This window comes from Ursus arctos, unplaced genomic scaffold (genome assembly GCF_023065955.2).
Source record: "Ursus arctos isolate Adak ecotype North America unplaced genomic scaffold, UrsArc2.0 scaffold_2, whole genome shotgun sequence".
NCBI lineage: Eukaryota > Metazoa > Chordata > Mammalia > Carnivora > Ursidae > Ursus > Ursus arctos.
Genome location: NW_026622874.1, coordinates 29,371,336 through 29,384,276, shown reverse-complemented (window position 1 = coordinate 29,384,276; position 12,941 = coordinate 29,371,336). Strand labels below are relative to the sequence as shown.

The window sequence follows — 12,941 nt, the reverse complement described above, 5'->3', positions numbered from 1 at the left end:
GTAGTCTATCTGCTGGCTGGTTCAAATGCAAGTAGCAAAGGATTCTTTCCTCATCTAGGCTTCCCCTTTTGTAAGTGCCCAAGTATCAGCTCAATTTCACTATTTCTAACATACAGAGACCCTACTTTCTTTACTCCAAAAATTTAAAATACAGATGTATATAAATATATTATTTCCTACACATAAACTGTGTAGAGAATAATATAATAAACACCCAATCCAACAGATAACATTAAAGCCCTCAGTGTACCCCTCCAATTATATTCCCCTTCCTACCCTCCTCTAGGAAGTAACAAGATCTCTGAATTTGGTGTTTTTATTCCTATGAAATTTTTATATATATAAAATGTTATTTATTGCTTAGGAATATATATATATACAGTTTTGTGTGCATGTGTGTGTACATATATAACTGTATATAAATATGCTCTCCAGATATCCCTAAACAATGAATACTGTTTCATGTGTTTTTAAGCTTCATTCATTCATTCGTTCATTCATCCAGAGTTATAGTCTTTTCTGAGCTTCTCTATCTGGATACAGCAGAAAAAACAAAGAGACACTCAATAGAACTCTATTTACCAGGGGCTGAGAAGTCTCCTAGAATTATCTTAAGGGACCAAGGCACCAAGACAACTGCTTGACCCAATATACAGCTTTGGTCATCTTGGGGAAGGAGCAATTCAGCTGAAGTAAGGGTTTGCTCTTTGGTTCTATTTCCTGAACACATGGCAGAATTTGGGGGAGAAAGAAGGTTACAAGGAAGAACTAACTCTACAACTACTACTGATGCTACCCCCACCACAACTGTTATCAGATCTGTCCCACTTGCCCATTATGAGCACTGAGGTGTTTTTCAGTGCACTTTCTCAAAGTAAACATACTTGTCCTTGTTTTTCAGATGAAGAAACTAAGCCTACAAAGACCTTAACCATGCCTCTCTCCTAAACACTGACCCTCATTCCAAGCATTAATGAGCGTCTTCACTTGGAGAGTCCACAGTCATGTTAAACCCAACAAGTCTGATATTTCTCTTTGCTTGCAGCCTCTCCTCCCTTCATTTCTCTGAGTTAACAATTGGGGGTTAAACATATTATATCCAGGTCTGGTCAATCACTCCCCTACTCCAAAATCTTTCAATAGCTTCTAACTATCTAACTCCTTATGCTGGCATTCAAAGTCCCCTATAGCAGGCCCCCAACCTGTGTTCCACTTTCTCTCTTGTTACTTTGCTATCCCCCAGCCAAATTAATCCACTTTCTATTCTCCAAATATGCCACACATATTCCCATCGTAGCAAACTTGCTCATGCTGTTCCCCATCAGAATATTCTCCACCTTTCCTCTTCGTATCTATCCATTCAAATTCTATGCATTCTTCAAGGTTAATTTTGAATGGCCCACTCCTTCTTCTTACCTGTTCTTCATTCCCTATCAGAATATTATCTTTCCTCCTTTAGTTCTTTTTTTAAAAGATTTATTTATTTATTTTAGAGAGAGAGTGCATGTGAGAGCCAGTTGGGAGGGGGTGGCGAGAAAAAGAATCTTCTTCAAGCAGACTCCCCACTGAGTGTGGAGTCCAATGTGGGGCCCGATTCCATGTCCATGATATCATGACTTCAGCCAAAACCAAGAGTCGGATGTTAAACCAACTGTGTCACCCAGGTGCCCATTTCCTCCTTTAGTTCTAATTGCATTTTGTTTGTACGTTGCTGATCTTAACTTATACTGTGACTTTCTGTGTGTTTGACTTTTCTTCTTCCTGAAACTGTAAACTCCAATAGAACAAAAGCTTTGTCCCCCTCACCATTATTTTCTAGCATATGGCATATACTTCTTAACATCTAGAAGGAAATAGTACTATAAATCATTGAACTGATGTAGTACTTTCTTTCTTTTGAAGACTAATGCTCAAATAATTCATGTTGAAATATGGAGTCCAACATGTGCAAGGACTGGAATCGTATCTTACACAGGTTATGGTTATTCTCCAGTCCTATCCCATATCCCTGACCCAAAATAAGCTGGGAAATATAATCAGTATTATTCAGTGTGAGGGAGTGAGTATTAGCTACTGAGTGCAAGAAAAGGCCTTAGCCAGTCAAGAAGCTGAGAAAACTGGAAATCTTACATAGGCCTTGCTTGAAACTGAGAGGAAATCCTCAACCAGTAGATGGATTTTTGCTTCCCCCATAAAGGCATTGTGAAGAGACTATGTCATGGTTTTGTGTGAAAGATGATTAGGATTAAGGACACAGGTGATTCAGTGTGTGTGTGTGTGTGTGTGCGCGCACACATGTGCACATACCACCGTATGTGTTCAGAGGGGTCCCTAAGCCCTATTTGTGAATAGTGAGGGATCTTTGGCCCACTGTCACAGCAGATACAAGAGGCTGCACTGGGCCCTGGTCCTCTCCTGTGCAGTCCTACTGACCATTTGGCACTGGAAGCTACTGAGGCACTTGACAGGCTATACAAACTCATTTGTTTCTGTCATTAATTTTTTTTTTCTTACAGAGGAAAAAGAAGCTCATTCTGTTTGTGTAATTTCTTTCTTTTCTCTGGCCTACTCCAGGCTGTCAGCCTAGGCTAATCTTCATCTTTCCTTAATTTCCTTAAATTAATATACAACATGTCGTCACCTCTTTTTAAAAATAAAGATCGAGCTCTCCAGCCTCAATGACCTTTAAAAACTCTGTTAATTCAACATATGTAGCTTCAGGTTCATCTTTGCTCCCCCTTTCCCGACTTCCTCTGACACTCTTTTCTTCCCTCTCCTACAAAAGAAAACTGGCTCAGCCTTTGGACTTTTTGTTTAAGGCCCCCAGTTCATCTGGCCACTCAATTCAAAACTTTGCCATCATTGTAATTCTTCCCTTTGACTTGCCACCTCTTTCTAGTGTTTCTTTTGTAATGTCTCTCACATCTATTCCCAAGGTCACTTTTAGTTTAAGCCAGTGATCATCAGGGAACAGAGGATAAGATATGAACAGGGCTGGTGGGGGTGGGTTGGATTGGCACTTGGGAATTTTTCAATATTCATTATAGTTTGAGTAAGCTTCACAGGTGATGTTGACAGACTGCTTAGTATCACCCAGGCAGGTCTTTATCACCTGGACACCTGTTCTCACCTCCAACCAATCTCTTTGGCTTCCACTTCCCCCACCCAGTGTTTTAGGTGAAAACACTACTTTCAACACAACATCTATTCTTCAAACATTCTTCATTTTCCCCACTAACGTCAGGATAAAGTCCAACCTTGTTAACATGCCATCATCAGATGCCACCTTCTTTCTCTGCAGCTTTCTCAAATGTGGGTACCCTGGGGTTTTTTTCACCTTCCATCCTTCTCATTCTACACTCTGCCCAGAACAACAAGGGCATTCTTAGAGCTCATCTATTATCTGTTTACTGATGACTCTCAGATCTCTATGTTCAGCCAGATCTCTTTCCTTCCAGACAGCACTATCCAGCTGCTCACTACATGTCTCTCAAAATCAATGTCCAACTTATTATGTCTGTTATATTCCCTCCTTCTTTGTCTCACTAAATGAACTTGCTGTCCACCAGTCACTCAATCCAGATATTCATGAAGCATTCTTTTCTCCTCTCTCTCCCTTACCTCCCCACCCACCCCACCCCCCAAATAGATAACCATGTCCTTTTCTTTATTTACGATATCTCCCAAGTCTGAGGTTTTCATTCTACCTCAGAAGCCTTCTTCAGGTTCTCATTATTCCTCTTCCGGTTCACGGGTCTACCTATCTCTGGCCTTCCCTTCTGTAATCAGGTCATCCTCCACACTGCCAACAATGTAATTTTCCTAGAATGCAAATGTGACCATGCCACTCATGTTTTAAAAAGCTCTTCAGTGTATCCCTACTGACTTGAGAACAGAGCCCAATAACTGCACCCAGAGCCCTTCATGACCTGCTCTGCCCTCATCTTCTGCCCACTGTAGAAGGCTCATAACGAATTCCCTTCAGCTTCCTGATATATTGCCTTCTCTCAGAGCTCTGTGTTTTACATATTCTATTCTCACTTCTTGTAATGGGTTCCCCTTTGTTTCTTTTCCTAACTAACTCCTTATAGTTCTTCAGTTCTCAAATCTAGAACCTTGTACTCTAGAAAGCTCTTCTTGATCCCAACCCCATAGATTCTGCACTTCTCTGTGCTTACTTCTGTCACAGTATTTATTATATTATCTATGCTGATTTGTGGGGGTTTTTTAGTTTTTGGTTTTGTTTCCCTTTCCAGAATCTCTGAGGAAAAAAACGTGTTTTTTTTTTCTTTCTGTTACATAACCTAGACCGGAAAATAGTCAAAAATAAGTGCTAAATGTTTGTCAAGTGAGTGAATCTATGTAGCTTTTCCAGCTTTCTCTCCTCTAAAAATCACCTTCTCTAGCCAACACATCTAACCTCCCCTGTATCTGCCTGTGCTTCCCCCGGCATGCCTTCATACCATCCCTCGCTTGACTGACTGGTGGACAGTGATACCAAGTAGTGACAGAGAGGGGAGGCGGAGGTAGGAATAATCAGTTGGACATTTTGAGTTGAGAATCACGCAGCAAGCAGTTGAATAGTGCTCTACCTTACCACTTCCCTGTTTCTTTACTTACGTAATTATGCCCAATCTTCCAGGTCCAGCTCAAACCCCATTTCCTCCACCTCAACACAAACACCACCTGTGAGCTCCTCAGAGTTTATTGTCTCAGCTCTCATCAAATATTGTCCTCATTGAGAAGTTACTTTTTCCTGGACACATGCCCCATCTCTTCTCCTAGGAGCTCATGCTCCCTTAGGGTTGAGACCACAATATTTAGCCATGGGCCTTGCTCATAATAGGCCCAATAAATAGATGTCATTGCTTGTTGGTTTATAGGGTGACCAACTGTCCTGGTTTACCCAGGACTCAGGGAGCTCCTGAGACAAGGGACTTCCAGCACTAGAACTTGGAAAGTCCCTACTAAACCAGGACCAGTTGGTCACCCTGTTGGTTAGCTAGCCAGCTGTATACATCTGTGTGTGCAATTATATGGTGTTTCTTCTGGTGCATATTCCCTGCTTTGTTTTCACAGTTGAAGGTTAATTAATATTAGCTTTCCCCACTGACAGTGAGCTCCATGCAGGCAGACTTTGTCTCATTCATGGCTATTCTCTAAGCACCTGGGACAGACACATTATAGGAAGTTAACGGGTATTGTTTGAATGAATGAATAGGAAGTATTGAGCATGATTATATCTTTTAATAATCCCATTTTCTTTCTTGGTAATCAGACTCCATGGTTCCACATATACTAAATTGCTATAGTGCTAGGCAATCTTATGGTAGTGACAGTCCAATCCATTTGGTATAATTTTTTCTTAATGCCTTTGTATAGAGTGAATAAAAAGAGCTTGAATTTCCAGTGATTTTTACAAAAGAATAATAGAGGCCCCCAGAGATGCTAGAATACAAAAGTTGTTCCTGAACATGGCAAGAGTCACTGGGACCAAATTCTCAGGGGATCAGAGAGGAGCGTCACACAGATAAGAGAGACTTTAAGAGAGGATCTTGTTTGATCTCTTTCTGCTGGGTTCTTTGAATGAATGGTGCTTACTACATAGTAGGTGTTAAATTTATGGTGGTGATTACATTTATACATAGCCACAGGCATGCATATATTTTTAAAGCTATATCCTTTGGTATACAAGTCAAAGCTTAGGATCTGAAAACACTGAAGCATTTCCAGTTCAATAATAACTGAAAATCCCATACTGCTTCTTCAAACCATAAACACCACCTGACATTGAAGAAATAAGATCAATTTACTGGATTTTTCAAATTGGTTGTTTTTGCAAGTAGGAGCCCAAACAGCAAGCCAATAAGAGAAAACACACTGTTGACATGTAGGAGCTAGATATTTTAAGATAGGGACTAGATGCTTCTTTCAGGTGGATAGAAAGGGAAGACCACTTATAGACTTATATAAGATCCACATATGAGCGGAACATTAAGAAACCATATGGTAGTTTTATAATCACTGCTTTGCAAAACATACCCAGAGGAAATTCATGTGTTGAATTTAATTTCTGCCTTTTCTTTAACTATCCACATACAGGTCAAATTCTGACACAAGGTGTGGTATAGTTGATTCTGTTGCAATGGAATGTTTTCTTGGTAACATATTGTGTGAAATAAATAAATTCATTGACTGAGATATGAAAAGCTTCTTAGTGATAAAGAAATGTGGGGAAGCTAATTTCTTGAATGGCAAGTATTCCTTTTTTTTTTCTTTTTGTCTTATCCACATGAAAACCGTTTTGTTTCAAAACTCACTTTAAGCATTACTTTTTCTGTTAAATTTTCTCTGGTTCCCCCTTCCCAAACCAAACTCTGATCTTCTTTCCATTGTTTTCACACAATGCCACAAGAAACATTTATGATGCAGTCTTTGATCATTTGTTTATGTTGCCCCTCCTCACCAAATTGTAAGGTCTATGCTTTATTTATCTTTCTGTTCCTAGTGTCTGGCATATTGCCTGGCACCTAGCAGGCACATGAAAAATGCTTTCAGGGTTGAATTAAAGTGTGGAGAGTTTGCCAACGTCAGGCTTTTTAGTCTCACTCACCAAGGACAAGAGTTTATGGCATGAGCTGAGCCCCTTCAAATTATAACCTGGTTCCTTATATAGGTAAAGGATTGGGTGCATCAGGGGGTTTCATACATTTATGATTATAGCCTGCTTAAATGAAGCAATAGACCTCAGAGCTATGAAAGAGAGATTCCATGGTAATCATAACATGTAAGTATACCAGCATGTTTTGACGGATTAAGAATACCTTCTGCAAGTCCTATATACTCCTCTAAGATAAATCTCCAATCTAACCCATCTCTACTGCCATTGACCTTGTCTAAGCTCCTGGTTGACCAACAAAATAGCCCGTACAATAGACTACAACAAACTGATTTTAAAATGATAAGCTTGACTAGAAACAATTTATAATTAAAAAGCAAAAGTGGTGGCCATAGAAAGCCATGACAATTGATTCCTGAAAATTGCAGGAATTCTAGTCTTCTCAATGAGCACTTGTGCTTGCAAAAGGGCCAAAAAGACAACACAGAATTATTAGAGTCCTTGAAAAAATCTAGGAAAGTGCTGACTTCAGTTTATGAAAACCAAATTTCAAAGAGCGTTGATAACTTGCATAGTAGGTTAGTAGTCAGAATACATAGAAACAGAAGTCTCCTGTAAGATGTATTTTAAAAAGGACTTTCCAATTTGGACCAGTTTGAGGCACGTGAGAAGGACCTTCCTGGTCTACCTAGAGTCAGGTACCAACTTGACCAAACCTGTACTGATGAGCACATTGAGATACCTTCAACTTTCTAATTCTGTTGATGCAGAGCATGCAAATATAAATATCTGTTACATGAGTGAATTAATGAATAAAATAATGAATGGATGAATGAATGAATGAATATGCATAAACCTGTAAGAACTCTAGAAGGTTCACTGAAGTCTGGAGCAGTGTGAAATACCTACAAATCACGAGCATCTGGTGGAGCTTCTTTAAATGTGAATTTATGAAATTTTAAGGAAGTAAACATATTATATCTCTGGAAGAAGCACATGTAAGAATCTGATAGCATTGGTTGCCTCTGAGGAGGGGAACTGGATGTTGGGAGACAGGGATGGGAGCGAGACTTTTTCTGACCCTTTTACTCCTTTTAAATTTTAAATAATGAGTGTATTTACGTAAAAAGGACTGAGGTATTAAAAATCAACATTTTATGGCAAATCAGATACTATCTTGATTTAGGTTCTAATAAAGTGATAGTGAGAATCAAATTTTTAAGAAAAACATATAGCACAAATTTTACTTTTGTAAATTTGAAAAATACCACCACTATTTGATTCTGCAGATAAAGCACATTTGTCTGGTGTTCTGTTAGAGCATAGTTTGGGAATCATGGCTCTTAAGGGAAGAGAAGGTTGACAGCCAAAACCTCGCTTGGGTGTATTTTAGAGAATTTCACAGTGATTTGGAAAGAACACTCTCTATGATGCACTCTTTAACTATTAGAGAACTATGATTTGGTATTGCGGATGTTGTTGTTTCATGAATTGCTCATTTTCCACAGCAAGCTAGGCATTATGAATAAAAGAATGAGATCAGTAAGTGTACTTATATTTAGGGACTAAGGAAATCAAGCCATGTGAGGACAACCCAATCCAAAGAATCTGCCAGTGATGAAGGCTTGGCCTCTGAATCGCTATTTAGCAAGGGTCTTCACAGATGGGAAGAGGCAGCAGATCTATGGTGTGGGATCATCATCAACACTCTTCCTGCACCAGAGGCACATACAGATTAGTACTGCAATTGCAGTTTCCCAATAGATGATTCTTAGGGACCAAATCTCTGTTTAAGACCCAGATACCTTATTTATTTAAAAGAGTGCATGAAAAATCATATGTGCATAAAATTATCACGTGTATAGTTTTCGCTTTCCCAAGCATTTTTTTTTTCACGTGTCATGTTTAAAACTCATGCCAACCCTGTAAGGAAGGCTGTTCACTTAACTTTCTTCCTGATGTACACATGAGGAAACCGAAGCTCTTGAGAGAGTGAGTGACTTGGCAGGATCATACTACTGGTAAGTAATAAAGTCAGGCCTTTTGATTCTCGGGCTATTGTTCTTCTCACCTCCCCCAAGATGTTTGCTGACTTGAATCTGGAATGTCATCCTTTTCTCTTTTCAGGTTTTGACTCACTCTTTCTTTAAAACTGTGCTCAAAATTCTTCCCCAAGAGGGAAATTTCAGAAAGCCTAGATAGCTTTGCTGGTTCCACATCTCTCAACTTGTTTCTGGTATCTATTTTCCAGTATCCATTATCATATTCCAGTATGAATTTTAGCTTTACTCTACTTGTTTGCTTTCTGCTATTTATTTCCCCTTCTTATCCTGTTAAATTCCCTTTATTATTAATTATACAACCTCTGGCTTCTAGAGATTTACAATCTTTTAAAGTAATATCCAGAGAATAGTAGTTTCAAACATTTGTATACACAAGAATGATCTGGGGAGCTTATTAAAAATGGATTTCTTGGTGCTTTTCCCATAGGTTCTCGTTCTGTATGTCTGAGATCAGGTCCAGGAATCTATATTTTATTTTATTTTATTATTTTTTCAGATTTTATTTATGAGAGAGAGAGAGCATGCATGTGCAGGGGGAGGGACAGAGATAGATCATAGCGAGGGACAGATGGAGAAGAAGAGAAGCGGACTCCCTGCTGAGTGAGGAGCCCAACACAGGATCCTGAGATCGTGATGTGAGCTGAAATCAAGAGTTGGATGGGATGCTTAGCCATCTGAGCCACCCAGGTACCCCGGAATCTGCATTTTATATAAGCACCTCAGAGGATTGATGCAGGTGTTCAAATGACCACACTTTCAGACACCCTGCTCTTGAGAACTAAAAACTAGGTTATGTACCATAGGGAATATGGAGGTATAGAAAGACAAACTTCTTGATCTCTTGGTGTTTATAAACTTTCAGGGGAGGAAGAGCATAGTGCCATCTCTAATGGTGTGTGATGACAGGCCATGTGGGTGATGTAGACAACAAATGCTTTGGCAATGTAAAGAAGGGAGCCATCGCTTCTGGCCAGATTATCATAAATGGCTTCTTAAAAGATAGGGATTGAGTTGGGGTTTGAAGAAAAGATAGGTTTCAACCAGATGGAGAAAAAGGATTATTTCAAGATGTTGGAAGAGTAAAGGCAGGGAGTACAACTACTTCCAGGGGATCAGTATGTGGAATGATGTGTCTGACCTGAAAAAAGTTTGCGTAGGGACATGGTGGCATTTATGCCTTGGAAGGTTGAAGTTAGCTTGAGGAGAGCCTTGAATTTGGACTCTGTTCTGTAGGTACTGGGTAGCTCTTCAAACATGTGAATAAGGTACAAGTGGAGTTTTCAAAGACTGATCTGGCAGTGTAGTTTAAAGCCCTGAAGTATGTTTGGGGGTCGACTGTGCAAACTGTGAGAGGGCCTGGTCTGAATGTTTGCGAAGGTAGATTCAATATGATCTGGAGCTTGACTGGATTGTCAAAGCTGCTGCTGAGGTCTGAACCTCCTTGAGTGGGAGAATTTAATATACAGTTTCACCACTCTTGAATTTGAGGAAGAAATGGTTTGAGGTAATTGGTTTGGTTCTGGATCTAGAATCCAACTTCCTATCCAAAGTTGGAATCTTCTGTACATATGCAGCAGGTACTTTTGCTTTAAACATATGGCACCTATTTTTATCAAGTGGAAAGGAAAATGTCTGCAGCTCCTGAGATAAGAAATGGAGATTTGGGCCCACCAGCATAAAACCACTAAGCCAAAGGGAGACACTGTTGTGCTTAGTTATTTAATTTTTAAATTTTTCTGGGCTTAATTTTTTTATATACTTCTTCCACTCTGCAAGTGTTTTTCCATTTTTATGTAAATGACAAATCGATTTATGAATTTCGTTTAGTACTAATACTTCGCGTAGTGAGAGTCTTATAACAGATTGGAGAGAGAATATTTGGTTGCCTCTGCGTACTTCTCATACAAATCTACTCACTTATTTTTATTAAACATGATACGCAAAGCACCGCGCCGCGCGTACACACACGTACGTACACACACACACACACACACACGATAACCTGTCCTTGTCCTTAAGTTTAAAATCTAGTCGTAATCTCCAAGGAAGAGATCACAGTGAGAGTAAACGGCAAGCCCCGGAATCCACAAGCCGCTGATCATCGAAATCTGTACTCGTTCTGTTGGAGAAGCCGAGGGCCTATTGCTGAAGAAGGGGTGGAAATTAGCGGCATATTAACTTGGGCACGAGAAACCTCTTCTAGGATGGTGTGGATACGGAGAACTCTTTGAAGCAGTAGATGCTAGACTGCCCACACTAGACGGGAGAACCGTTCTCGGAACCACGGTGCCTGAACCACTCAAGAGCTACAAATTTATTCCGCAACTACTAATTACGCTGTTTAGGACCAGTGGAGGTTCCAAGACCCGCCCAGGAATCCAGCGCCCAACTCCAAACGGACGGACTCACTTCCTCGCCTTCCCCAGGGTCCCTTCGCCCATCAATCCAACCGCCCTCTTCCCAAACCCGAAGTCTGCCCCGCCCATTTTAGTGATGTAACACCTGGCGCTCTTTCCCGCCCCAGACCTCAAGCTCCATCAGTCGCTTCAGTTCTTCATTGGCCAGCAGAGGGGACAGGGACGGGAAAGGGCCTTCATTTCGCTCTCTAAACTACCCACGCTAGTGTTCTGGTCTTCTCATAGGCTGTCAGGAGAGCAACTACAGCCTGGAGCTGTCGCGCAGGCGTGCAAAGGAACTTGCTGGTGGTGGGGCACTTCCCCTCTCTACCAGGAGAATTCATCGCGCTGTTGTGACGTAGCGGCGCACCGCTCGCCGTCTTCACTTACGATTGGCTGTGGCAGAAGTCCGTCACACAACCTCGCCCCATTTCTCAGCCTAACCTCTCAGCTTAATAGACTGTGCAGGAAGCCACGCCTCACCCCCGTTCCTGCCGCTTAGCCCTGCGATTGGCTGAGAGAACTGGCATGTTTTCCCACCTCCTACTCCCTCCCGAACGTCCGAGAGGCTGGCGGGACCCTGAGGAAGTTGTCAGTCAATCTCCTTCTTCCCCACCCTTCGCGCGGCCCCTCCCCCGGGACGCGCGCCCTAGCGCGCGCGCACACGCTCACACACTACCCCCCTCCCTGCGTGCACCCTCCACCTTCTCAAGTTGTAGCGGTCGCTCGCTGGGGGTTCTCCGTGGGCGGCGGAAGGGCGCGTAGGGGTGGGGGCACGGACCGCTCCGCGCTGCGAGGAGCAAGTGTGTGCGCTCCCAGAGCCGGGGCGGCGGGTCACCGCCCCGGGAGATGAGGGTCCGGCGCTGACAGGGAAGAGCGGGCACCGCGGCGGCGGCTCGGAGGGGACCCGCGATGGCAGCGCCTCGGGAGGAGGCTCCAAGCAGGGCGGGCTGTGCTGCCAGTGGACAGTGAGGGGCTGGCCGGCCGGCTGGCTGGCGAACTGGGCTGAAGAGAAGAGAGGGGCGCTCTGCGTCCGCACCCCTGCGCCCTCGCCTCAGTTGTCCAAACTTCAGGCTCTCTTCCACCCGCCCTCCGCGCCCGAAGTCAACAACTTCTTCACCCCCCTCCGCCCCCGCCCCTGCCTCCGTCAGCCCCGGGAGGTGGCCGCGCGGCGGGGACCAGGAACCCCCGGCACTGAGATGTGGCCGTGAGGCGGCGGCGGGCGGCGAGGAGAAGCTCGGCGGCGCCCGGGAGCGGGAGGGCGGCGCGGCCGGGGGGACGGGGCGGAGGGGCGCGAGCTCTCCGCGCCTCTCCCCCGCCTCCTCCTGCCGCTGCCCGTTCCGTGCACGCAGCAGCCGGAGCTGCCAAGCGCCAGGGCCGCGGCGATGTCGTCGTCGTCGCCGCCGCCGGTGGGGGCTGCCAGCGCCGCCATCTCGGCCTCGGAGAAAGTGGACGGCTTCACCCGGAAATCGGTGCGCAAGGCGCAGAGGCAGAAGCGCTCCCAGGGCTCGTCGCAGTTCCGCAGCCAGGGCAGCCAGGCGGAGCTGCACCCCTTGCCCCAGCTCAAAGGTAACCTCCGAGGGTGCGGCCCCGGGAGGGAGCGCAGGGGCTCGCCCCCGCGCCGCCAGAGCCATTTCCTCCAGGGGTTTCCTTCTGCCGCGCTGGGGCTTGTAGTGTGAGTCGTGTTTCCCACGTTGCCTCCCCCCCGCCCCCGCCCGAATCAAACAGGTTTGCTCTTCAGTGTCTTGCTGCTTTTCTTCTCCCCGATTCACCTGAACTCTTCCCATCCTAGAGGGTGCCAACCCCCTTCCCCACCTGCGCGCTCTCTCACCTGCCCTTGCGATTGCAACTTTCCTGCGCCCC

General features: G+C 43.8%; 1 protein-coding gene across 1 annotated transcript in view; it reads left to right on the top strand.

The window, feature by feature from the left end:
* Window positions 1-8,507: 8,507 nt before the first annotated feature.
* Window positions 8,508-12,941, top strand: part of PPP2R5A (protein phosphatase 2 regulatory subunit B'alpha) — a 69,199-nt gene continuing 64,765 nt past the window's right edge. The window contains exon 1 of the mRNA XM_026509101.4: window positions 8,508-12,647. Coding sequence (XP_026364886.1) covers window positions 12,464-12,647 — 184 coding nt within the window. The 5' untranslated portion in view covers window positions 8,508-12,463. The remainder of the gene's footprint in view (window positions 12,648-12,941) is intronic.